The 27,929-nt window shown below is 41.5% G+C and overlaps 1 protein-coding gene across 1 annotated transcript; it reads left to right on the forward strand.

Annotated features, from left to right (window-relative positions):
* Positions 1–1,461: 1,461 nt before the first annotated feature.
* On the forward strand, positions 1,462–27,916 carry MTIF2 (mitochondrial translational initiation factor 2). The gene is made up of 14 exons (XM_020808491.3): positions 1,462–1,634; positions 4,716–4,932; positions 6,340–6,460; positions 10,101–10,281; positions 12,304–12,464; positions 14,875–15,051; positions 15,350–15,489; positions 17,576–17,700; positions 19,243–19,447; positions 20,923–21,172; positions 21,502–21,642; positions 23,217–23,381; positions 26,473–26,613; positions 27,028–27,916. The coding sequence occupies exons 2-14, from the start codon at positions 4,723–4,725 to the stop codon at positions 27,195–27,197; spliced, it is 2,187 nt and encodes a 728-aa protein (XP_020664150.3). The 5' UTR covers positions 1,462–1,634; positions 4,716–4,722; the 3' UTR covers positions 27,198–27,916.
* Positions 27,917–27,929: the final 13 nt, after the last annotated feature.

Here is a 27,929-nt window from a genome sequence, read left to right on the forward strand (position 1 = left end):
CCATTCTGAAGGAAATCAACCCTGAGTGCTCACTGGAAGGACAGATCCTGAAGCTAAGGCTCCAATCCTTTGGCCATCTCATGAGAAGAGAAGACTCCCTGGAAAAGACCCTGATGTTGGGAAAGTGTGAAGGCAAGAGGAGAAGGGAATGACAGAGGATGAGATGGTTGGACAGTGTCACTGAAGCGACCAACATGAATTTGACCCAACTCCAGGAGGCAGTGGAAGACAGGAGGGCCTGGCGTGCTCTGGTCCATGGGGTCACGAAGAGTTGATTAAACAACAACGTCCTATTGAGGGCAAGTGGATTAAAAGGGCAGTCATGTAAGTGTCCCCATCCTGGAGTCTTCTTGTTGTGAGCCCATTGTTGCACTAGCTGTGAGTGCAACCGCAGGGATACACTTACACAATCACCCTCCCAATCTGCAGTCCCTCGGTAGGTTACAGCCCAACATTCAGCAAAAAAATACAAGCAAGCCCAGAGAAGGGTATTTTATTGCAGCCATTATTGTTTGCTAAAAGATGTCAATTAATAACAGCAGCCGCAGCAACATTTCTACCCTTTTCCACTTCTAAATGAAGCTCAAGGTGGCCTGCTGTCATAACAGAACAAGAAAAAAAAAACTAATCTCAACTACAAAGTCATTAAGAACACATTTTAAGGTGTATTAAAGTGTTTTAATTTTGATTTATTTATTTATTTAGCTTACAGACCACCTGACCTAGTGACTTGGGGCTGCTTACGTAACATAAAACAACCCATACAGTCAAAAATAATCAAGAGAAATATACTCAATAATCTAATCATATGATATAAATAAATAATCATGGTATTAATAGAGACAAAAACAAAAATGGCAACCCACAACTTACCCATTATTAACAACTGGAACCAAATTACGGAACCATAACAGAATATATAACCCAAATAATAAACATCAAATAATATATAGTTACATCTGAAACACAGATACGGCTCATAAAAACGATACGTATAAATTTGTAACACAGAGAATTTGATTTTACTTTAACATTCATAATTTTATTGAACTTCAATGTTCTTGGTTTTTAAAGCTGCATTGTCACCTGCCTTGGGTCTTAGGAAAAAGGCAGCACATCAATAAAATAAATTAAGCTGAATTTATTTAACGAACCGGCCTGATTAAAAAGTTGAAACCAATGAGGTCTACAAACAGTTAAAACCACATCCCCGCAAATTAAATTAGTTCTAAAAGATGTGCTTTCGCACTCTTCCTTTAAAACAGAGAGTGAACATTTCTGCATGCAGGGAATAAAGGCGCTTCCTTGATGCTGAACGAGGCTGCATGGCAATTTAGCTCGTTCCTGCCATCGCCTGAACCTCTCGCTTCCATCCCTTCTCCGGGGAGACCTTCGGATCCTGAATCTGCCCAGGAGATCACGCGACCCAGGACTGTTTTATGCCACGTGACCTGTAGCCCCGCCCAACGCCGGTTGAGAAGTAAGGGCAAGAAAAGGGGTTAAGGCCCGTCAGGCAAACACAACTGCGCATGCCCACACGCTGATTCGGCATGAGAGGGTTATCGTTTTTCTCTCAAGGACCCAACCGGCAGGTTTGACCCCCCCCCTCCGAAAAGGTTTTTCCGGGAAAGCAGGTAAACTCGGAACGGCGGAGAATTTGGGGGGGGGGAGGAGGAAATAAAACTGCGAGGGGGAGCAACAGCAGACGTTGGGCGACCCCGCCGAGCTAGGCGGCAGTGACCGTTTACGGCGTACTGAGGGAAAAGCATGAAGAAGCTGTGGAGTGGGAGGAGTTAAAGGTGGAGGGTTGCGCATGCGCTGACTCGAAGTCAAAGGGAAAAGGACGAGAGATAGTGGGCGGGGCTTGCATGTCACTCACTTTCAAGGGAGGGGAGGAACTATAGCTGGGGCGGGACTGTTCTAAATTGGACCCACCTTCGGAGGTTGCCTCAGGCGGCCGGTTTCTGTCAGGAACGGATTGAAGGGGCTTTTAATGGGAGATGCTGTACATTCAGTTTCTACTAACGGGCTTTAAAATTATTTTAGTGTAGAGGGTGTTTCGATGTATCAAGAACACATAGTATGATAATATAATATGATGGTCATGGAGGAGGAGTGAAAATTGGTAGAAGGAACAATAGTAATTTACAAATATGCAAATAACACCATCTTACTGGCAGAAAAGAGCAATGACTTGAAATGATTTCTGGTGAAAGAAGAAAATGCCAAAGATGGACTGCAGTTGAATGGTAAAAAAAAAAGGACAAAAATCATGGCTACGGAAGAGTTACACAACTTTAATGCTGACTGAAGAAACTGAAATTGTTAAAGATTTTGTATACCTTGGGTCAACTATGAATCCCAATGGAGACTGCAGCCAAGAAACCAGAGAAAGACTGAGACTCAAAAGGACAGCAATGAGGAAATTAGGAAAGACCATCAAATGTAAGGATGTGTCTGTCACTGGAGAGCAAGACCAAGATCATTGACATGACTATATTCCCAGTTACTATGTGCGAGTGTGAAAGCTAGACTGTGAAGAAAGAGGATAGGAAGAAAATGGATTCATTCACAACATGGTGCTGGAGGAGAGCTTTGCAGATATCCTGAACTGCTAGAAAGACAAATAAGTGGGTTCTAGAACAAATCAAACCTGAACTTTCTTTGGAGGCAAAAATGATGAAACCGGAGCTGCCATACCTTAGACACATCATGAAAAGTCAGGATTTGCTGGAAAGAATAGTAATGCTAAGAAATGTAGAGGACAGCAGGATAAGATGAAGACCAGATATGACATGGATTGACTCCTTAAGCCACAGGCTTGAGTTTATAATTGCTGAGAAGGGCTATTTATTAATTTATTTACTTATTTACTTACTATTTATTTATCCATTCGACTTGTATGCCGCCCACACTCTGCAAGAGTCTAGTTGAGGACAAGATATTTTGAAGGCCACTTAATCGTAGGGTCACCAGGAGTCGGAGTCAACTTGACGGCATATAACAACAGCAACAGCACAATTTTATCCTGCTTGTGTGCGGAGAAGTAACTCTGTTAGTGGTGTTCCAGGAGAGGGACAAGACCCGAAGAGGCACGTTAAAAATCCAGTGGCTTCCACGTGTGGTGGAAATTGTCATGTAGTCTGAGGGCGGTGTGTGACTCAAGTGGTTGGGTGTTCCACTGAATTTTGGGGTGAGCCACCCTGACACAGTTATCTTTGTCCTCTGCATATAACGTACAATGTTGTCACACAGTTTTGTGAGAAGCTGTTTGGGATTTGCCTCTGTCACAAATCTATCATAGCACAAAGTTTCGTAAATGTAAGTCTACTTCTTCATGCACATTTCTTTAACACAGCAAAAAGCATGCTGTTTATATATCACCCCATAATGCTTAAAGCACTTTCTGAGGGGTTTACAATTTTAATTATGCAGGCTATGCATTACCCCCTGCAAGCAAGGTGGATACTCAATTTACTGACCTAGGAAAGATGGAAAGCTGAGGGAACTTCCAGCCAACAACCAGGGATAGAACCCAGGTTCTGAGCAGAGTTTTGGCTGCAACACAGCAACTTAATCACTGTGCCTCGAGCCACCTCCAATGCAACATTAATTTAAGACAAAAGTGGGTCAGATGAAAATTAGATCCATAGTTTACTGTCTGTGATAATTATTAGTTATTTTCTGTACTTTTAATCTTTAGTATAACTGTCACAGACAGTGGTTGGGTCCATAGTCAAACTCTGTATAGCTCTGTGTGTTACAGTGAAAGAGGAGGCAGTTTTCACCAGTGTCCCTGCAAACTGCTGTTTCCCACCTCGAGACTGGGAAACACACATACATCCCAAACGGTTGGGGAAAATCAGTGAAAGCTGCCTTCCTGAGAGTCCTTCTCTGCATGGATCTGCACCCACTCTGGATCCAACACTATAGATCTTGCATCCCATTTTCAGCTGAGTGCAGCATTAAAAAGATAAGTAAATCACCATTGTTCCATGCCACTCAGTCACATGCAACATACAGTGACCCTAATAAGGTTTCTGAGGCATGTGAGATGTTAAAGGAGTGATTTATCATTGCAACCTTAGATGAAGGTAAGTGAGGTGCTTATGGAGTGGTTTCACCAGTTCCAAACTCCTCGTGAGTTTCCATGGCTGAGCCAGGATTTGAGCCCAAGTCTCTTGACTCCTTGTCCAACACTAGCTACTATACCATACTGCCTCTTAAGATAATCCCTACATTGAGATGTGTTTGCAAAGTGCCAACTAAGGGTGTTTTGTTGTTGTTGTTGTTGTTGTTGTTGTTGTTTTGCTGTGTATCCTGCCACAAATTTCGGGGGTAACATAAAAAGAGGTTATCCCTTTTTGTGCTTGCAGCTATATTGTTGGCAACATTTTGCCATGTGCATCAGAAGCCACATCTTTCCGCTTTTAATGCCATGCTTTAATGTACAAGATAAGCTTAACAACCTGTCATTATTTTGTGACTAGGAACAAATAAAGGATAGGACTTGCCACCTTTTAATAGTTATGCAGAATACTGTAGTTCAGTAGAACTTTATTCAATGCCTGATAAATCAGGCCTGCTGTTGTTTTGTACCCAACTATGGGCAATTCAGCATGCTCCTCATTCTTTGCATCTCATGCTCCTCATCGTGGACAGTCCGTACACATTGAAAGGCAGCTCATTTATGCAATGTCTGTCCTTGTTTGCAGGGGCGACATGAACGTGAGGACGATGCGGACTTTGGAGAACTTGGCCCGGTTGCATCGTGCTTGCAGACAGCTGCACTCTTTGGCTTATGGGAAAGTCCACCGAACACAGTGGAAGCCTGTCTTGTCGTCTGCCTGTCCCATGTGCCCGATTCAGCTGCACCCTCTGTTCTGGCAGCCAGATGCCAGATCACAATTCAGGCTTTTAAGCACCACGGAGGTAATTAATAGTGCCTTTTTTCTTCTTCTTCCAAGAACTCCATTGTATGGCTCCTTGCCTGTGAAATGAAAAGCCAGTGCTGTTTGTAGAAGGATTTTCTGTGAATTTTATAAAGCACAGATCAACGGAGAAGAGATGGGTGCAAACATGTGAACCTTTCTGAACGAATTCATGTGGGCTTTTTGCCTAGAATCTCTCGAAACAACAAGTGTGGAAGAAAACAGCCAGAAGTGAAGTCTACAAGAATAAACTTGGGGGAAGGTCTTGTAAATTTATTCTATATTGTCTTCCCTACAGCTTTCCCCATGCCAAATGCCAGATTTCTGTTTAGTTGAGTGAGCTTTGAAGATCTTTGCACATGGTTGATGTGTTGAAGTTGTTTGCTTGTTTTCTTTTAATTAATTAATTTATTTATTGGCCACCTTTCACACAATAAGGGGACTCAAGGTAGCTCATGGTATTAAAAAGAATAGAATAAAAACCAACCTAAAATACGCATTAAAAACAATTAAACTATAAAACTGTTGAAACTACATTGAATAATTCAAACAGGTAAAACATTAAAAACTATCTGAACCAAAAATTAGCATTCAGGGGCTCTGTCACAGTTATTAAAATTCTGCCTGAAAAGGTGGGTCATCAGCTGTCAGTGGAAGGATAAAAGTGAGGGGGCCCACCTGACCTCCCGAGGGAGAGCATCTCACAGAGAAGGCCCTCTCTAGTGCCCCGATCAGCCATGCCCGTGTTGGCAGTGGGAACGAGAGGAGGGCCTCCTCTGATGATCTTAAATGCTGAGAAGGCTCATATGGGGAGATATGGTCCTTCGAGTAACCTGGACCCAGGCTGTATTTAGGGTTTCATATAGACATCTTTTATTTCCTGACCCCAGTTGTTATCCCAGTGCCTATCCATCCACTTAAATGGGACCAGCCATCCTTAAGTGCAGCTATAACTTCTTTACTGCATCATAATTTGTCAAAAGGGAGCATTAGATTTTGTTGTTGTTCAAACAAGAAGAAATCCCAGGCCAACAAACAAACTTATTATTGGGCCATTTTTGTCCATGCTGTTTTCTGTTTGTTAAAAACATCTGGATACGCCAGGATTTTGAGGCTTGCTGGCATTGTTTATATAGTTTGGCAAGTGATAGTGTCCCATGGGTTGGGTCCAGGAGTTGTCTTTTACATCCCAGATAGTTCTGTTCCTGCACGTACACATGTTTGTGTGACATGGGCATGTGGAGGCAAGATGTGTGTTAATGCCATCACCTAATTTTGATTTAAAGATCATTGTCCAGCAGTTGCGGCACTGTAAAACAAATTAACAATGTCAGGTTTTAAGGATGTATGGCTTTTCCCTTCAGCCCCTTGCATTGAGACCTCTGCATGTCTTGGCATTTTTTTCTAGAGAAAGAAATCCAGCAAAGAGAAACTGAAACTAATAAAACCAAAAGTGAAGAAGCAAGAAGTTGTGATAAGGCCCTGGATGACTGTGGAGGAGCTTGCAAAAGCCATGCATAAGGACATAGGTGAGCCTGGTTTTTTTGAGTGATGCCTTGCATTCACAACTACCTCCCACTTGGAGCCTTTAGGATATAGCTTTGTGTGTAAAGCTCATCAGGGGTTCCATATTTACAGCTTCACATGTGTCCATGTGGTGTGGAATGGGAGGAAGGGAATATTATGTTTGTTACCTTCAGTTCAGGTGGGATATAAATATAACTAGCAAAGTAAATTCCAGCAAAAGCCTTGTATGCCTTGTCACTCCAGGTCATGGCTTCTGCTCATTCTGTGTACGTAAGTCAAAAACTTAACTGTTTGAGCAGTGGTGAGCGCTCCAGCGCTAGAAGCATTCAAGAGAAAATGGTCAGATCTGATTTGATTCGGATTCCTGCCTTGAGCAAGGGGTTGGACTTAATGGCCTTTTAAGCCCCTTCCTATTCCATTATTCTGTGATTTGATGATTCTATGAGTCTAAAGAGAAAAGTCACAGGGAATCATGTGGCACTGTAAAATTTTATTTGGCATAAGCTTTCATGGACTGCAACCCACTTCTATCCCACCTCAGATTTCAGCTTGAGCAAGTTCACTTTGGGGGTATTGGAATGTAAAACATGCATTTCCAGTTTATATTTATGTCAGACCTCATTGCCAAACCGCATAACCTTAGTACTTCTAATCAGGATATCGCTTTCAGATCTCTTATGGCAGATAGTTGACATCAGTTTCTAGGAGTGTATTTCCTGTATACACAGAAAACTACTGTGGCAGAATTCTATGGTAGTGACTGTACTGTTTCGAAGCATGAAAAAGGTTTATGTCCTGTGCACATTCCACGATTATAAACATTCTGCTCCTACTATCTGAAATATGTCTCATCTGTTTCCACTGTTGACACTAACAAGAAGTGTAAGGGATTTAGACTGTGAGTCCAAACCAAGCCCTATCTTCAGTCTCTGGTGTCAGGTGATCTGCTACACTGAGCAAGGCATAAGATTCAATGGTGCCTCAACTTATGACCAGAATCCGTTCCAGAAGATGGACGTAACTCGAAATGGTTGTAAGTCGAAGCACCATTTCCCATAGGAATGCATTGAAACCCCATTAATCCGTTCTGGCCGAAAAAAATAATACAAAAAACCCCCACTCCAAGCCCCATCGGAAGGCAATGGGGCTGAAAAATAACCCAACCCCCCCACCCCCACACAGCCAGCCCCATTGGAACGTGATGGGGCTGGGAAAAACCCCCCCACACACGCACAGCCAGCCCCATTGGAACGTGATGGGGCTGGGAAACACCCCCCCCCACGCACAGCCAGCCCCATCTGAACGCACGATGGGGCTGGGGGGAAAATTCAAACACCCTCCCCCCACCCAGCCTCATTGGAACATGATGGGGCTGGGGTAAAAAACACAGCAAAACACAAAAAACATCACAGCACAGAAACATAACCCCCCCAACCCCAAACCTACCCTTAAAAACAAAGTAAATGTACTTACTCAGGAGCAGAAAGCAGCTCCAGGCAGTCCGAAGCCTCCTCTGACGCACTTACTCTAACCGTTGGGGCGAAAGAACTACAAAGAAGCAGCCTCTTTGCCTACCAATGGTTAGCAATTTATTTATTTTAGTTTATTTATTTATTTGATTTATACCCCGCCTATCTGGACTACCAGTCCACTCTGCCTTCTTCCCCTGCCTTTTTCCAGTTGCAACTCGAAGCTCCAGCCACAAGTCAAAGCAAAATTTTGTGGCCAGAGCTGGTTGCAACTCAAAATGATCGTAAGTCAGGACGTTCGTAAGTCAAGGCACCACTGTACAGGAGAATAACTAGCACTCTTGGTAGACATCAGTGGGCCTAAAATAGTGTGGCTCAGAATAATAATTTCACTTATGTCTCCACATTCTGAGGAATGTGTGCTTAGATGCAAAAGGATAAAATGTCCACATGACTCTTCCATCTTCTTTCCATGTTCATTTTCACTATTTATATAGTGACTCATGCATCAGTATGCATGGGATTTCCTGGAGATAGTCTCTAGTCTTATCTGCAAAAACAGAGGAAACTGCACAAGTACACCTTTCAGTGGTAGAAGCTATCACAGAGCAGATTCTTCTTTTCTTACCGGTGTAAACTCTATGTCTCACTTGGGGTTCTAGATGGCACCAGGTATAGAAGCAATGAATTGAATTGAATGCTTGTCCATTTTAATTCATTGTGAATGCTTGAGTGTTTTCTGAATTGAGCGACTCTTTAAGTCTTGTGGGGCTGAATCAATGCTAGAGGTATGAGGATTTGTGTTTTTGGAGTAAAATTTTCTGGATTCAATAAGCAGCTGTGCTGCCTCAGGTTCTTCAAAAACATAAATCTCTACATTTCTACAGTATATCTGTGAAGATTCTGAGTCATCCAGGTGAGGTTATCTGGTAGCTGAGTCATGGCAACAGGACTTCTTTCTTGTTAGTTTGAAATGTTTCGCTACTCATCCAAATAGCTTCTTCAGTCTGAGAAGACTTGGTAGGAGATCTCTAGTATATCTACACTTCTAGTTTATGCAGTCTACATATGCTCAAGGAGAGCCCAATGTTTCCTCTTCATTTCTTGATCCTTTGATCAGTTTTTCTCCTAATTCCAAAGCTTCTCTCAAGATTGAAGAAAGAAATGTGTCTGGCATCTGCTAGTTCTTGAGTTGTGCTGTTACTTATCTCTTATTAAACCCCTTTAATTATTTCAATATTTCCTGCCTTTACTTTGCCGTGAAAGCCTGTGAAGGAGATTTCTACAAGATGTCTCTCATTCTCTGGAGTATTACTTAGCCATCTGCTTTCAATGTGCTTGAAGTGCTTTCATCTGAGGAAAGTGTGAATTAAAAGATTGTGCTGTAGAATTGGTCCCATTTGGCTTCATTTTGTTTTTTGTGTTGCTTTGGAGGTTTGTAAAGAAAAAAAAATGTTGCAAATGATTTGGGATGACATCATTTTGATTTTCTTCACCCAACAACATATGTTTAGCAAAGGCGGTAATAATAAATCAAAATAAGAAACAAATAATAACAAATAACAAAACAATAAATCATATTATCCTTGTATGGATTTTAAAAAACAGAGTCCAGTGGTATCTTTGGTTACCAGTTTAAAACAATTGCCAATAGCTACTAATTAAAGTATCAATGATTTTGCAACCATTATTTCACCCACAAATTCTTAGGATTTGACTCCTGATTTCTAGACTTCACTCTTTGATCTGCCCTCATACGCCAGGTGAAAAATAAGAAATGCAGTGTAATAATAGCACCAAACAGACCTAGAAAACCATGTTCATACTCTAGATGTAAATGAGATCCCAATACATCAACTGCAAAAGGCTGTCTTACTTGGAACAGTGCATATTTTAAGGAAATACAAATGAATATCCTAGATCCTTGGGAATGACCCGATCTTCAAGAAACTAAATCCAGACAAAATTTGGTGGGCTGTGTATAATGGAAATAACAAGAGGACTGAAATCTGGAAAAGTAGCAACATTCTAAATCACACAACCACTTTGGTGACAGTTATCCACATGGTGTAGCCTACATAATAAAGGTGTTCTCCTATTAATGTTTCTTGGCTGCAGGAATCTTTCTGTGGTTGGAACACTGCCCAATACTGTTTTCTTTTCCTGTACTCAGATCATGTGTACGAAGCCTTGCTAAACACCAGCATTGATGTGAACTCACTAGAACCAGATACAGTCTTAGATAGCATGTGGATCAAGGATGTTGTTAAAAAATCTGGCATGAAATTCGTAACGGCCAAGTTGAAAGAAGAAGAAGAAGTAGTAGTAAAAGAAAACAAGGATGTTGTGAAGAGGTAATGTCTCCAGTTGAGTTTCTGTTCTGGGATTGTTGAGGGCCACACATTTCCTGTTTTTGTTTCTTCAATTGCTTTTCCCTGCACCACTTTATGTTCATGGTCTTCAATATGCAGTTAATAAGTTGTGATCCTGTTTTTTGAGCTACAGATGGAAAGAACTCTCATTTACAAAGAAAGAATAGCATCTGTGGCTTTGAACAGAACCTACTCAATAAGCATAAATATTCGGGCCTGAAACAGAGCCCAAAATTCTCTTGTGTTGAGAGAACATAACTTTTGTGGGTGAATTCCTCCAGTTAAGAAATCACTGTAGGCATCATATGTTGTGTTGTTGTGTACTGAATGAATTAGGAAGGAACAATAGAAATTCAGAGTGACTTTTTCAGTTCAAGTTCTGACCGGCTGTCAGCCTGCAAATATTTTTATTTCTCTTCTATTTGTTTTTGAAATTATGCAGCATTCTTATGGTTAGAATAAAAGTAAAAATATTACCGTATTTGCCGGCGTACAAGATGACTTTTTGGCCCTAAAAACATGCCTCCAAGTGGGGGGGTTGTCTTGTATGCCGGGTGCATGTCCAGCAAACCCTCCCTCTCTCCCAGCAAAGTCACCTACCTGGTAGTAAGACGAGTAGAGCCCTGCTTCTAGCCTAGGAACAGCCTGACTCTAGCGCCGAACAGCTGACTGTCGGGAACAGCAGAGAGGCAGCAGCCATTTTGAGATGCGACCACATGGCTGCTGCCTCTCAAAATGGCTGCCGCCTCTCTGCTGTTCCTTCTTCCAGCAAACCCTAGCTCTCTCCGAAAAGGAACCAAAAGGGGCAAAAGGAACTCTCCCCATGATGCAGCCAAAGCAGAATCACGCAGGCGGAAGAGGGGGTGGTCTTATACAGCAAGTATATAACTACATTCTGAGTGGGAATGTTGGGGGTCGTCTTATATGCCCAGTTGCCTTATATACCGGCAAATACGGTATATACTTCTGATGTTCCTCATTCTGTATATACATTCCTTAGCAATCTGTAAAGTTGGCCAGTGTTTTCTCCATACAGTAGCTATTTAAAAAACAGTGGCTCTCCTAAAAGCATCCAGGGCAGGGATGGGCAATTGCAGTTTTCCAAATGTTGGGACTGCACTCCCCAGGATTCCTCATCACTGACTATTCTCTCTATGGCTGATGGGAGATGCAGTCCAGCAACTTATGGCGGGCCACACTGCCCTTCAATGACTTTAATCAGGGGTTCCCAACCTTGGGTCCCCGGATGTTCTTGGAATACAACTTCCCCCAAATCCTGGCCAGCACAGCTAGTGGGGAAGGCTTCTGGGAGTTTTAGTCCAAGAATATCTGGGGACCCATGTTTGGGAGCCACTGACTTACACAGTTCATGGCTGTCATAAAGCAAGAACCAGTGACTTCACAATATTCTTAGTTGCTCTTCTATCTGCCTGAAAATTTATAAAACTTCCACTTGACTGGTCACCTAAAAGGAATTTCTGCATCTCAGAGAGAGGACATGCCTTGAAGGCATTCCAAAACTGAATTGTTGACCTGTCCCTAGAAAATGATACGTTGGTAGAGTAGCTGTAGCACAGCTAAATGGGCCAAGCGTTCACCTTGCTTTAGGGTAGCTTCATGTTTTCTTCTCCATAAGCCCAGATAAAACCCAGAATAGCAATTCTGAATTTTTCATTTCAGCTGTAGCCTTCACAAGGAAGTCCTTGATGAATCTGTTCTCTTTTAACCTATCAAAATAGGAAGAAATAAGGGAAATAAACTCCTTTGTTATAAAGAGAGGGGCCATGTTTCTTTCTGCCATAAAGTTGTACATCCCTTCTTTTTGTCTGTTGATACATCTCAATCGGAGTCTGCCTCTGAAGGTTACACACTGAGATGAGATCCTTGCTACTCCGGAATGCTAATGGAATTTGTTCCTAGGAAAGCGTTAAGGAGGAAAATGTGAAAAAGCTACACAGGTGGATGCTTCTTTTGCCTGCCAACCAAGTGTGTTGTGTGTTGCAGACCTCCTGCAGATCCAACCTTATTAACCTTGAGGCCTCCTGTTGTTACCATCCTGGGCCATGTTGACCATGGGAAAACGACATTGCTTGACAGCCTGCGAAAGACCCAGGTGGCAGCAATGGAAGCTGGAGGCATCACCCAGCACATTGGTGCCTTTCTCGGTATGGATTTCTTTGGGGAATTTAAAGTGCTACTTGTGCTATAGTTAGGGAAGGTGGGGTAGGGGTACCTCCTATGTCCTTCCTGGCAGTGACAGTGGACTACTACTCCCATCATCCCTGACCTTTGACTGTGCAAAACTACTTGTGTTATTTATTTTCTATCCCGCCTTTCTCTCAAAACTGGGGTTCAAAGCACTTCACAAAAAGAGAATGGAAAAATCACAATTACCGTATTTTTCTGTGTATAAAATGACACTTTCTCCTAAAATAAAGGAAAAATTGAGAGTCATCTTATACTCTGAAGTAAGGAGGAGGGAGGGATCAAAGTGCTTTGATCCCTGTTTTCGCCTCCACGTTTTGCAAAGAAAATGGAGGGAGAAAGCGATTCCTACTTTTCCCCTACATTTTCATTTGAAAACATTTGCAATTAAAATGTAGGGGGAAAGCAGAAATCACTTTCCCCCTCCATTTTTTTTATTTTTATTTTTTTCAAAACCTGGAGGGGTAAATCTGCTTTTTGCAACGAAAATGTTGCAAAGAAAGACATTTTGATTTAGAAAAGTGGGAGGCGTATTATACATGGGGCATCTTATACACAGAAAAATATGGTGTATAAATTGTTCTGTTATTTACAAGGCAGCTCAAAGTTTACTGGGCATTGTCTAACACGCACTCGAGCCAGTACAGTATAGCAGTGAAGGGCCTCAAATCTGGAAATCTCTGATTCACATTTTGACTTTGCCATGAACTCACTGAGGTGGCCATGAGCTAGCCACAAGCCTCTCACACTGCCTCAGCATCTCACACCTGTGGGCTGACAATGCTGGCCTACTTTGCAGAGTTCTTGTTAAGATGACGGTCATGGCCATATATATGATGTGCTCTGAACACTTAAAACTTTATATACATTTACCAATTTTAATTATTTTTCGTATAAGTTAAACATCTTGGTGGTGCGGTAAGGTCAGTATGGTGCTACCAACAGTTTTGCGTTTCCATGTGATCTTGCCAAGATATTTAGATATCTAACACACACAGTGCAAGTGTCATTGGGTTGCTTTTATGGTAGGGCACCAGGAAAGTGTATTTCCACATGCCTCCCCATTCATTTCAATGGGGTTTATACAAGATATGTTCCCGGAAGGTGGCAGTGAGAGCCCAGATCTCTCTTCATTGCCTTTAAGGTCCCACCAAGTCATCTGTCTAAGGCAGGGGTCTCCAAACATTTTACAGTGAGGGCCACAACAGATATTTCAAATTTTTTGAGGGCCAAAGGAACAAGAATGTGTGTGTGTGTGCATGTGTGTGTGTGTGTGTATACACGCACACACAAATATGTGTACCCTGTCCACAGACAACTGCATGCACACACACCCTGCCTGCCTGCACACACACCTTCACACACACACATTGCCCCACTGCATGGACAGATGAATGCCAGCCCCCCCCCACATGCCCAAAGCCCCCGCACATATACACGGAAACCCCTCAGCCCACGCACAGGCTGAAGGGAAAGGGCTGGACAAAACGGCAGTATGGGCTGAATGTGGCCCATGGGCCATAGTTTGGAGACCTGGTCTAAGGTAACCTCCCCTCTCTGCCCTTGTGGTCAGGTTGTGTCTGGAGAACAAAGTTTAAATCAACAGAAGGGGACCTTCTGGCCTTCTGTGTGTTTTAGATGAGCCGTTCTCGACCTTTTTTTGACCACAGCCAGAAACACAATATGAAAGAAATGTAGACTAAATCTGGACTGTAGAAGTGCATAGTGAACCTTATAAGGTGGTATGTGAAGAATTGTTTCCAGTCTGTGGTCCCTTTCAAATGTGCCAGCCCCCCCCCCCCCCCATTGAGAATGCCTCTTTAAGACTTTGCGTCCCATGATCCTTCACCATTGGCTATGCTATGTGAGGCTGCTGCGGATCATGTTCCCCATATTTGGCCTTCAAGATTCCCAGTCCTCATTTAAACCCTCACGTAAACTTCTGTAATTCTCCAAGATCTGGCCACAAGTAGTTGGATAGTTGCATCAAAACACAATTGCGATTTTGAGGGTCTCATTGGTAAACCTGTTCTCAATTCCAGGTATAAATAAGGAGAAAAGTTTCACATAAATACCGTAAGGTGTACGGGGAACTGCAGTGTAGTGGTACATGTTTATGTCGAAGATGCAACCGCTGCCCATACAAGCTAAACCAGTCTTCCTCAATTGAGTGTTCTCCAGAAGCTGTGGCCTAGGAATCCTATCATGCAGCAGTGATGCTGGCTTATATGATACTTCTTTAGGGCACCAGGCTGGGCAAGACTGGGCTAAATTCTGACTTCTGCTAGAGAAGCCTGCAAAACAGTGCGAGAAGCGCAGATTAGGCATGCCTTTTATTTCATTTTACTTGATTTAATTTTTCTTATGCAGTGCATTTGCCTTCTGGGGAAAAGATAACATTCCTGGATACTCCTGGCCACGCTGCATTTTCAGCCATGAGGGCCAGAGGCACAAACGTCACTGATATCGTTGTATTGGTGATAGCTGCAGAAGATGGCATCCAGCAGCAGACAGTGGAATCTATTCAACATGCGAAAAATGCCAATGGTACAGCAAACGGGTTTGTTTGTTTTTCTGCTAGGGAAGTTTGGGAGAGAGGGTTGACATTTCATATACTTTATATATATATATATATATCCACTCAAAGGCTTCTTTTTTCAAAGTTTGGAGTTCATCCAGGCTTTCTTTGGCCTTGGGCATACATGTCAGATGTGTTTCTGCTTTGAAATGAGGAGAAGGAAGCGACGTAGAAGGCCTTTTCCTCCATGGAACTGGAAACCCCTCTGGCTGTGTTTTGATCTCATGTCTCCTTCCTGCTTTTTCCCTCCCTCCCCCCATTTCTCAGTTCCAATTGTCGTTGCCATCAACAAATGCGACAAGCCTAAAGCTGATCCCGACCAAGTGAAGAAGGAACTGCTTGCTCATGATATTGTTTGCGAAGAGTATGGAGGAGAAGTTCAGGCAGTCTGTATCTCTGGGCTAAAGGTAATGCAAACCATCTTCAAAGCCATCGTTGTGTCCAGTTTGGGGCCTGGATTCCTTTTCTTCTTTTACAAAACACAAGGCTGGCACAGGAAGCGAGAACGTGTGGTGCTTAGGGGTAGCTTTATACAGGCATGCACTTGCACTACAGCCGGGACTTAATCTTATACAGTGTTGCCTCACTTGATGACGTTAATTTGTTCCAGTGAAATCGCTGTAGAGCAAAAATGTCGTAAAGCAAAATAAAAAAGCCAATTGAAACACATTCAAAACTGTTCAATGCTTTCCAATGGACTGAATAACTCACCATCCAGTGAAGATCCTCCATAGGGGCGGCCATTTTCGCTGCCTGTAAAGCGAAGAATCCGTCCAAAAACACAGCAGAGAGCCATTTTGAGCAGCCGGCGGCCATTTTGAAAACCCGATGATCAGCTGTTTTGATTGTCATAATGCGAAGAATCGGTTCCCGAAGCAGGGAACCGATCATCATAAAGCAAAAAAACCCCATTAAAACATTGTTTTGCGATCGCAATTGTGATCACAAAAACATCGTCGTGAAGCTGATTCGTCGTTACACGGGGTAATCGTTAAGCGGGGCACGACTGTATTGGTCTTACCTGGAATGAAACCATTGAAAAGAATGGACTGGTTCATTATAACAAACTTAACCCTGGGTGGATAGGAGGGATCAGATGGCATGGAGGACCTTCGTTTGAAAGAGTTGGATGATAAATTCCGAAATACTGGCTGAGGAGGGGTTTGAAGCCCCACTCTCCTCCCACTGGCTTGCAGACTGCAGCTGTTTCCATCTAAGAAGCTAAACCTGGCCCCTACACTGGCCAGGGGACTTAAATAAAAAACTCTAATTTTGGAACGTGTACCCACAAGAACTTGATGCCCAGCCTGAAGATGATGAATTATCATCAAAAGCTCACTGTTTGTTTCTTTTTTTGTTTTGTTTTCTTAATGGTCCAAGAAATGTATCACCTGTTCCTGCATTTGGATTGTTTTGAGGAACATATGGCCATTTCCCAATTTGTCCAAAACTTAGTACAGTAATGTTCTTCTAGTGAGTCTGCTCTAGATAGCGCTAATGCTAGGTTTAGATCTCTGAAGTCTTCTGCTGGTAGAATTCTACATTACCTAAGATTGTGCATAGGAAATGATGCAATCTTATGGAGGTCCTTGATTCAAAACTATGCTTTACCCTCCTGCAAGCTAGGTAAAGGTAAAGGTTCCCCTTGACAATTTTTGTCCAGTCGTGTTCGACTCTAGGGGGCGGTGTTCATCCCCGTTTCCAAGCCATAGAGCCAGCGTTTTGTCCGAAGACAATCTTCTCTGGTCACATGGCCAGTGCGACTTAGACAAGGAACGCTGTTACCTTCCCACCGAGGAGGTCCCTATTAATCTACTTGCATTTGCATGCTTTCGAACCACTAGTTTGGCGGGAGCTGGGACAAGCGACGGGCGCTCACTCCGTCGCGTGGATTCGATCTTACGACTGCTTGGTCTTCTGACCCTGCAGCACCCTGTAAGCTAGTTCTGTGTAAATTCCTACTCCAATGCATATTGTTTCTTGGGTGTGTGTGTGGGTGACTCTTTTGTATCTGCATGCTCATCAAATACACCTTTTCAAAGGGAAAACCTGTAGGTTAATAGATTAATTGAGAAAAATTGTATTTGAGTAAGAGGACTGGAACAATTTTTAATTGGAAAGACCAAACAAGCAATCTATAACAAAAGGTCTAATGCAGAATTATAGCCAACAAAGTTGGCTCTTTAAATTTTTTTTGTGGCAACTGTCATTATAAGTGAAGACGTCAAATTATTTTTTTCTTCATTAGTAAAAAAAAAAAGAACAACTTTGGTGAAGCATTGTTGTGGGCTTCTAGCACAGGGATTCTGGCCACATGAAGGGACGTAAAGCAGCATCTGAATGGCAGCCATACCTGCACCCTATCCACAAACTAGCATCCATGGAATAAGCTAATGTCTAGATCTACAAATCCACTGTATCAGCAGAAGGTATGCATTGAGGTTTCATTTCTCTGTTCTTGGTTTTGATTCTCTCCTTTACTATTTGACATAGGGTGACAACTTGGATGCTTTAGCAGAAGCTATTGTCGCTCTTGCTGAGGTGCTGGAAATAAAGGCAGACTATACAGGCCTGGTAGAAGGTACCATAATAGAGTCTTGCACTGATAAAGGGAAAGGGTAAGTTAGAGGCATGCATCTTTTTATACGGTATTAGAATCCGTGCCCTGGCCTATGTAGTTTCCATTGAAATGCCTTAGTTTGGTATGCAAAGTTCAGGAAGATCTCATTCTGGAAAAAGAAAAAAGATGCAGGAATGAATCTTTATTGATCAAAATCTAAATATACAACAACAACAAAACCTTCCAGATTTCTTCTGAACTAACCTTCCCCAACCTGGTTCTCAGTAATGCTGGCTGACAATTGCATCTAGCCCAGCTCAGAATGACCAAATGGGATAAGGCAAATAAAATCGGGAGTGCTTATTTGTTTACATCAGGCCTGGCAACAGGGAAATGCTGGGAGTTGCCATCCAACGACTTCTGGAAGGCCGTACGTTGCCAATCCTTAGTTTACGTTCAGTAGTGTATCCTTTGAGCTGGAACAGCAGCTGGTGTTCCCAGCTGGTGCCTTGTAGAAGAAAAGGCAGCTTGTGTGGCCTTGGGCAAGCAATTCCAATCCCAGAGCACCCAAAGGAGAAAACTACTTCTGAGTATTCTATACCTGGAAAACCCTGGAAAGGGCTGCCATACTTCAGACTTGATGGCACATTAATAATAGTTGTTATCCTGTATACTTTCCAAGGTTGCAATAACAAAATCAATCTGTAGTGTGCTGTACTGGCAGTTCTGAACAGCCACCGCGATAGTATCAGATGTCAGCAGAGGAGGATAATAGGGATGATCATGGGGCAGGAGACCAAGCCCTATGAGGAAAGGCTGAAATAATTGGGCATGTTTAGCCTTGAGAAAAGAAGACCGAGGGGTGAGATGATAGCACTTTTCAAATACTTGAAATGCTGTCATACAGAGGAGGGGCAGATCTGTTTTCAATCGTTCCTGTGTGAAGAACACACAACAATGTCCTGTTCCAGAAGGTTTTTAATTAAAATAATATCAGCCGTGGGTCCGATGACAATTTTTAGAGTTTATATTTTAATTGCATTTTAATTGTTTTTACTTTTTATTGTATTTTAAATGTTGTAAGCCGCCCAGAGACCTTTGGGTAGTGTGGGCGGCATATAAATTAAATAAATAAATAAACAATGGGCTCAAGTTAAAGGAAGCCAGATTTTGAATATCAAGAAAAACTTCCTGTTAGAGCAGTAAGACAGTGGAACCAATTACCTCGAGAGGTGGTGGGTGCTCCAACACTGGAGGCATTCAAGAGAAACTTAGACAACCACCTGGCAGATATCCTTTGATTTTCCATATTCCTGCATCGAGCAAGGGGTTGCATTTGATGGCCTTATAGGCCCTTTCCAACTTCACTATTCTCTGATTCTCTGATACATGTTCTGTTCCCCTGTACCATTTAGGGAGGAGCTTTAATGATAACCATATATTAAAGAATGCAGAAAACATGCATTGTGGCTTTCTCTCTGTGTTAAAATATTTATATCTCACATTTTGTAGGTTGCTCACGCAACATTGAAAAAACAACAACACACACACCCCTTATAAAAAGTGTAATCATATGTCATTTCTCTTCAATTCTTCTCAGTCCAGTGACCACGGCCATCATCCAGAGAGGCACTCTTAAAAAGGGCTGTATTCTGGTTGCGGAAACAAGCTGGGCCAAAGTACGCCTGATGTTTGATGAAAATGGCAAGCCCATGGAAGCTGCCACTCCAGGCATGCCAGTGCAAATTGTTGGGTGGAAGAAAATTCCTTCTGCAGGAAAGGAAATTCTTGAAGTAGAGTCTGAGGTACGGTACACTTCCTGTCCTGTGATTTCAACCTAGCGCCGCTGGGCTTGGTTCATTTCCCAGGTGACTGGAATAGATAACTCATATCAAGGGACCAGCTGTGTGAAAAAGATCTTAGGGAAAAGAACCTGTGGCCCAAATCCTCTGATCTAGTTACACAGGCATGGTGCAAACATTATTAACTTTTGGAGGTCAGCGGCCCTAATTTAAGAAATCACCATAGACATTATAGCTTGCATGCAGAGTTGTCTGACTCAGCATATAGTTGGTAACGTCTATGGTGATTTCTTCCCTCTGAGCAATTTGCCAACAAAAGTTATGTCATTTGTGTAACTATGCAGAAGGATTCTGGCCAGTGAATTAAAAGAAGTGTTTATTTTTATGAAATGAATAAAAAGGGAAAGGCTTCAGTCATTGCATACACACAGAGAAACCAGGCTGCAACATCTTATATTTTGAATTGTTTTTATCTTGTATGTTGTGAGCTGCCCAGAGTAGATTATGTCTAGATGGGCGGTATATAAATGCAATAAATGCAATAAATAAATAATTAAAAAATCAGAACCTATGACTTTATAACCTTTGTATGATGATGTGAGGTTCCTCCGTGTTTGTGCCCTTTCCCGTTCCGAGCTCTGTGCAGGTGAGGCAGAGTAAGTCCCAAGGACCAAGTAGAATCTGCATTTTCTGTCCACAGTATTGCATCTGTTTTGCCTTTTCTTCCCCTACGCCATCAGAACTGAAGAATGGCAACAGTGGCAAAATGGGGGCTCATATATAAATTAGAAGGCATCTGCATGTTTGGAAATAGTCAGTGTATCTGGTGGAGTCACTGTTTCTGATATATTACTTCCACTATGCTTGGATTGTGGGAACTCTTAAGAGGCATTTGGTTGACCACTGTGAGAAGCTACTGTTAATTTTGCTTGTACAGTCCATAGGAGACTGGTTCCAAACCACCCACAGATGCTGAAAAACGTGGATAACAGTGACTGTTATACATAGCATGGTAAAAGCGGAAAAAATTAGGAAAAAAACACGTTTTTCCATTGCTTACCAGAACTAGTCACTAGAGGGTGACAGAGACCATGCTATGTATTCTTCAATAACAAGAATTCATGGCAGAGTCTCTGGTTCCCTCTAGTGGTCAGTTCTGGTAATACAAGTGAAAATCTTTTTCTGCATTTTTAAAATATTTTTAATATATTCAAGCTGCATTTAAGTAAAACTGTAGACACTGATCCTGCAATTATAAGGGTCCTACTGTAGTTCAGTCTCACTCTTCTCGTGCCCTCCGTAAATGTCTTCCTAGGAGCCCTTGGAATATTTGGGGGGGGGGGGAAAGGCAAACTGCCTCTTTTCTTCCTGTGTCCATCTTTTCCTGACTAGAAGAACAAGTTAGGATCCAAACCACATGGCTAGCTTAGATGAACTGAATTGGTCTGGAAATGCAACTGCTTTGTTCTTCTACTAAGCAAAGGGCTCGTGAAGTTGTCGAGTGGAGAACCTACACTGAGGAACAGGAGAAAGCGAAGAAGGAGCTAGAGGTCATAGAATTGAAACGAAAGGAGCAGAAAGATATCTATAATAAGGATCGAGAGGATCTGTTCAACATGACCTGGAAACAGAAAAGGAATATATTGAGATCTAGGAACAACCCAATGCTTAACCGGCCTAAAGAGCAAGCAGATTCTAGCAAGAACAGGCTTTCTATCATAATCAAAGGTAAAGTACCTTATTGCTTATTATTTATCCTTTTGCTGCAGGATGCACTGTTACATCTGAACTTTGAAACCTAAGCACCTCTTAACCCTTTATTCAGTATTGATCCGGGCAAAATAGTGGAGTCTATCCTTTGGTTCTATCAGAAGCGAGGCAAAAATCTACGTGGAACTTATCAAACCTGTACTCATTTCTCAGTTTCTATGTATTCAAGACTCGCATACTATCCTTGTCATTCCTGGTAGCTAATCTGCTATTTTTTGTATGTATCTGTGTGTCTATGGTTCTCTTCTTTCTACCCAGAAAGCAACTAGCTTTCTTGTTCTTTCCAGGTGATGTTGATGGTTCTGTGGAAGCCATTTTGAATATCTTGGATACCTATGATGCTGACGAGGAGTGTGAATTAAATGTGATCCACTGGGGGATTGGAGACATTAGTGAAAATGACATAAACCTTGCAGAAACATTTGAAGGTAAAGATTAGTCATTTGAGATCATCAGTTTGAAAGTACATGTCTTAGTTTGCTGAAAAGATGGAGCCCTCCGACTCTTGCTTTTTAGGTGGCTAGCAACTCAGCAATTAGTCAGAGTGTGTACAAAATAATCTTGATCATCCCAGCGCACAGGACATGTAATAATGGGCTCAAGTTACAGCAAGCCAAAATTTGATTGAATATCAGAAAGAAAGAAAAAGTCATACTAGACCAGTACATCAGTGGAACCAGTTATCTTCTGGAGGTGGTGAGCGTGCCAGTGCTGGAGGCATTCAAGAGAAAAGTAGACAACCGCCTGTCAGATCTACTTTAATTTGGATTCCTGCATTGAACAGGGGGTTGGACTCGATGGCCTTCTAGTCCCCTTCCAGCTGTGTGATTCTATGATTCTTTACAGTGACTGAGTGCAACACCATTGCAAGGCAGAATTCTCATTTACAGCGTTAAAGCAAATGAAAAAGCAAATCCCGCATCCACTCGCATAGCAATTATTAGCCATTAGGCCAGATATGTGAGTGATGTACATAACTGCAAACAGGAATTTGGCTGAACAGGCTTGTGGCATCCTTAAGACTAACAGATTTATTTCAGTGTGAGCTTTAATAGATTACAATCTATTTTATCATTCACATTGTAATTGTAAGATGAATTTGTGAATGACAATGATTCTAAATAAATGACTTAGAATCCATGAAAGCTAGGATTCAAATAAATGTTAAGTCTGAAAGGTGCCACAAGCCTTTTTGTTTTGTTTTATTATCAGGAAAAAAATAACTGGTTGTGTTTAATGTCCCAGTTGTGTATTTTGTGTGCTAGTGTAGAATCTGGGGGTTGAAGTCACTCATTTTGCGTCTCTCTCTCTCTCTCTCTGTTTGATTCAAGAAGGAAATACTTGACTACCATGTCTATGAAGTTAGGCTGATGAGTACAAGCTGTTTAGTATTACAAGGCAAGTGTGCCACTTGGGATCCTTTTAAGGAGACTCCTGCCTTACAGTTTGGCAGAGTTTAGTTCTGATCAAAAGTTAACTTGTTATCCCTGAACCAAATATAAGGCTGATAACCTGCCTGTAAACTAGCCAGTTTCAGCTCATTGGTGGTTAGGCTAACTGTTCTGTTTTGAAGCATAATTGGTAGTTCATGCCTAACAAGCTGGAAGACGAAATTAAATTCTCCCAAAATTGCTTACTTGGAACAAGGAGGGTGCAAATCTGATGTTCATTTAGGATTCTTTGGGCTGATCTATGTACCATTTGGCCGTGATCCAACATTGCATGCAGCGCGTTGAGAAATCTCAGAAATTAGAGAGGTGTAGGATATGATTTTCAATAGCCACCACCATCTGCAAATATTCAAGAGCTGAATAAATTACACAAAAGAACTGCTTAATTGTACATAATTTGTTTGAATCCCAGACTTCACCTTTCCTTAATGCACAGCATTTGACTTAATTTTCATTAGGACACACAATACTATCCTTAACATATTTGAAGGCTAAGATACTAAGTCATAAGAATTATTTACATCTACTCTCCTTTTTTGTTGACTTTCCAGGCATTATCTATGGATTCAACGTGAATGCAAATAAATCTATTCAAAAGTTGGCTTCTGTGAAGAAAGTAAAAATGAAAATGAACAAAATCATTTATAGGCTTATTGAAGATTTAAAAGAGGACCTGAGTGACACCCTGCCCACTACTCTGGAGGAACGTGTATTAGGTATATCTGGGAATATCAGATGCTGGGGATGGATTGTTCCGGGCCCTTGTGTCTGCTAGTGCAGTGGTCCCCAACCTTTTCTGAACCGCAGACCATTTTTGGGGGGCGGGGTCCGTGTACAGGTGGGTAGGGCGTACATGTGAGTGGGCAGTGCAACAGTGCAGACATCTGTGAGTAGGTGGGGCACCGGTGCATGCACACAGTGGTGGATGGAACACCTGTGTGTGGGGGCCCCCGTGCATACATGTGTGCGTGCATGGGGGGCGTACATGTGGGGGGGACATCTGTCTCCATAGCCTGGTCTTGCCAAGGCCTGGTACCAGGCCGCGGACCGGGTGTTGCAGACCCCAGTGCTACTGGACCTCCAAGAGGTAACTGACCAATCATTGCGGGAGATAGGGAGCTGCAGTACACGGATTTTCAGTGTGATCCCTCCAGTATCTTACATTTGAGGCATAGAACTTGCAGAATGAATACTGTTAAAGTAATGGTATTCATGAAGCACTAGAAATCGTTATGGCTCCAGAGTTAACTCTATACGGATAAGGAGTGTAGAGGAGTACTGTAGGTTATATTTTGGAGCAGAAATTCTACCTTCTGAAAATACGGCTTTTGGTTTTTAACCATATTTCTAGGCCTGATGGCTGCCAACCTTAGCAGTGCTTTTTGGAATATCAAATGTAGAGGGCCGAGTCAGATTTGCAACATTCAATAGTTGAGTTTGCGTGTCCTGATCTTTCTTCACGATGAACAAAACCAGAATAAATTATGAGAATAGGGGAAAGTTGCATAATAATCCAAAAAGATACAAATCTGCTCATTTATGTAGCTTTAACAGTGCCCCAAATTTACTTTTTTTCTGGATAAATTTAGCCGTTCAAGGTGGATTCGAAAAAGGGAAGCACCAGAGGTTTTATCACAATTATACATTAGCTGTGACAGTATATCAGAGAATTCCACAAGAAAATCACTATAGTTTATAGATTACAGGAGAGCCGATTGACTGAAGGGTCATTCTAAAAGAAATGCGTGTTTCACAGCATTTGGTTATCCTGCTGTATAACTGATACCAGTGGTTCCCAACCTTGTTCTTGGACTGGAACTCCCAGAATTCTGGGAATATTAATCCAAGAACATCTGGAGACCCAAGGTTAGGAACCACTGATATGTAGTGTGGACTGAAAGGTACTGTTAGAACAGAATATGGAGAAACAGAATGGTTTCCAGTTGGCAAAGGTTTCAAATGAAGATGTAATTTATGCCCTGCCTATTCAATCCATATGCAGAACATACCATATAAATATACCATATGGAATGCTGGATTTGATTTAGATGGAGGAGTACAGATAGGTGGAAGAAATAGCCATAACTGAAGCAATGCAGATGCTGTATTATTAGCAGAAGGTAGCAATGACTTGAAACAATTACTAAGAGGAAAGAACAAAAGCAGGATTACCATGGTATATTGAGACAAAAATCAAGATTAAGAAGGATCGCATATTTTTAGAGATGGCAATGAAGAAATTACTAGAAAAGATCTTCAAGTGTAAGGATTTCACTAGAGACTAAGGCTAAAATTATCTACCCTATTGTTTTCCTAATTACTCTGTGTGGGCATGAAAGCTGGTGAAGCCAGATGATTGGGAAAAGATGGATTCATTCCTAATATGGTATCAAAGGAGGGCTCTGTGCATGCTGTGGACCACCAAATGACTGGATAAGATCAAGCCTGAACTTTTTCTAGAAGGAAAAAAAGACTAACCTGACACTATTGTACTTTGAGCACATTATGAAAAGGGCAGGACTCACTAGAAGAGGCAATAGTGCTAGAAAAAGTTGAAGGTAGCAAGAAAAGAGGAGGAACTACTATGAAGTTAATGGATTCAATAGTGGAATCAACATCCTTGGGTCCACAAAGCTTCAGCAGGGCTGCTAACCAACCACAGGATCTTTTGGAAATCACCAATTCATAAGTCAGAAGCCATTTGACAGCACATAACATTAACAAGAATGTTAGTCTGCATGAGCACAATTGACATTATTCACAGCTGATAGCCTGTACTAACCAACCACTGTCACACGGTAATGGTGCCATGTATAAATATGATTGATAGTCATATAGTCTCACTCTTAGGAAATGGACTTGATCCACAAAAGCTCACATTAAAATAAAGCAATTCTATTGCAGCCCTGTATGGGTAAATAAGGTACATACAGAAGCAGTGGACACCCAGCTTAACCAAACCATGAGGCTAATATCAGGAACTATATTAAATCAACGCTTTCTGAGTGGCTACCAGTACTATCAAATGTACCACCCCTTCACCTTAGAAGACAATCAGCTTTAAAAAGGGAGTGGCAGAAATGTGAGGTAAATCGACTATTACCGATATGTGAGAACTCAAAATTTCAAAACCCACCATGGAAACTTGGACAGCAACTAGTCAGAGAAGACTGACGTTGAAACTGCATGGCATCGGGAGTGGGCAATTTCTAATCCAGATCTGTTTAACTTATTGCCTGATCCAGTACAATGCCTTTATGGATTTGATCTCCCAAGGAAAAACTGGGCTTAATAATAATAATAATAATAACAATAAGAATAATAATAATAATAATAATAATAAGAAGAAGAAGAAGAAGAAGAAGAACAGCAAAAATAAGATACATTATTTAGGAGACATAAATTAGGAGACCTGAAAACATTAAAAACACTAAAATCACCAAAGCACTAAAACCTATATACATATACAGTGGTGCCTTGCTTGACATTAATTTGTTCCAGCGAAATCTCTGTAGAGCGAAAATGTAAAGCGAAATAAAAAAGCCCATTGAAATGCATTGAAAACCGTTCAATGTGTTCCAATGGGCTGAAAACTCAACGTCCAGTGAAGATCCTCTATAAAGGCGGCCATTTTCCATGCCTGTGCAGCGAGGAATCCATCCCTTTCAAGGAGAAAGTATTTTAAATAAATAAGTTGGATGGAGCCTTGACTTTTATGTGTATTTATACTGTAACTGGAAATTCCTATTATTTTTAAAATCAAAATATCTAGGTGGCATTTAATCCTTGTTTCTTTATTTTCCTTAGGACATGCTTCTGTTTTAGCAACATTTGACGTCACACTAGGAAAAAGTAAAGTTCCAGTAGCTGGCTGTAGAGTACTGAAAGGATACCTCAACCGAAATATGAAGTTTAAATTAATCCGTAATGGTAAAGTTATTTGGAGTGGTAAGTTAAAGAAGTTCCCTTATGAGACAGTTAACTTTTGGGATTCAACTTTGTTATGTTGTTAAGGACACTCTGGTTCTAGATGGTATTTCTTGTCTACTATGTTATACCCAGTCTGTTGAAATGAGTTTATTCACAGGTGCAGATTTCATAAATTCTAGACCCTAAATTTTGGGCTTTCAGATTTCTCCCACTGGGACATTTAGCCTGGAGAATGCTCTAGCAGTTTGCCCTACCTGATGCTTCATTTTGCACATGAAATAATCTGAAGTGACATGTCCAATAATTGGGATTACCAAATATTAATAATATATTATTGATAATGGCTTTGAACTTGAACAGCTCTGCTCCTTGTAAATTTTTGTCACCTCTAATTTACACGTGATGAAGTTCTTGTTTATTGTTGTTATATAGGATCTTTGACATCACTGAAACATCATAAAGATGATGTCCTTGAAATCAAGATGGGTATGGAATGTGGACTTAGTGTGGACGGTGACATCAAATTTGAAGTTGGAGACGAGATTGTTTGTTTCACTGGCGAAAAAATCAAGCAGAAGATTTCTTGGGATCCAGGATTTTAAATTGTGGCTATAGAAAGATGCAATAGACTAAAAAGTGAACTACAACTACATTTCCTATTGTCAATGTACAAAGCATTCTGCTAAACAGCTGCATGTAAAAATACAAAGGGCCTCATTTTATATAGCTAATCCCTAACTTTAATGGGAAAAAACTAGAATGGAAAGCAAGATCTTCATAGAACCTACATTGTGAAACAATGGGACATTGGAACAAGTGCTTGGATTGATGAAGATTTTTTTTATGTACCACGACAGGAAGATTATGGAAATAAAACCCTGAAAATTAGAATTTATTACAGGGCATGTGAAATATGTGTCTCCATTTTGGCGAACTAGGAACATGGAGCAACTGTCTCTGTCATACCACGAGTCATAACTTCAAAGGTTTTATTCAAGATTACAGACGGAAAGCACAGGTGGACACTGAGGCAGCAAACAAGTTCTTCCATGGTTGAAACCAGATGGCATGCCCCCTGCTTTTGGAATGTGTTATTTCTGAATTTCAAAATACCGACCAGCACTTTTTCATGAGTTAGGGAACATAAATGGCACACATTCATGTTACAAACTACATACATGTTTCTCAGGAATTCCTATATTGGCACTTGCCTTTCTGGAAGCTAACTTTGAGTATTTGTTTTCTCTTTTGTGTCTTGCTTCTTTGTTTATGTAAGAATTGGGTGACAGACGATCATTTCTATAAAAAGGCGGATCCAGAATGTATCCATCTTT

The sequence above is a fragment of the Pogona vitticeps genome, chromosome 1 (assembly GCF_051106095.1).
Source record: "Pogona vitticeps strain Pit_001003342236 chromosome 1, PviZW2.1, whole genome shotgun sequence".
NCBI classification, from domain to species: Eukaryota; Metazoa; Chordata; class Lepidosauria; order Squamata; family Agamidae; genus Pogona; species Pogona vitticeps.

What these genes read in the sequence shown, in the direction of transcription:
- MTIF2 (XM_020808491.3), top strand. Translation starts at nt 4,723, where the DNA reads ATGAACGTGAGGACGATGCGGACTTTGGAGAACTTGGCCCGGTTGCAT. An exon ending in GGCTTTTAAGCACCACGGAG is followed by an intron (nt 4,933 to 6,339) that starts GTAATTAATAGT and finishes ATTTTTTTCTAG; the next exon opens with AGAAAGAAATCCAGCAAAGA. An exon ending in TGGTAAAGTTATTTGGAGTG is followed by an intron (nt 26,614 to 27,027) that starts GTAAGTTAAAGA and finishes GTTGTTATATAG; the next exon opens with GATCTTTGACATCACTGAAA.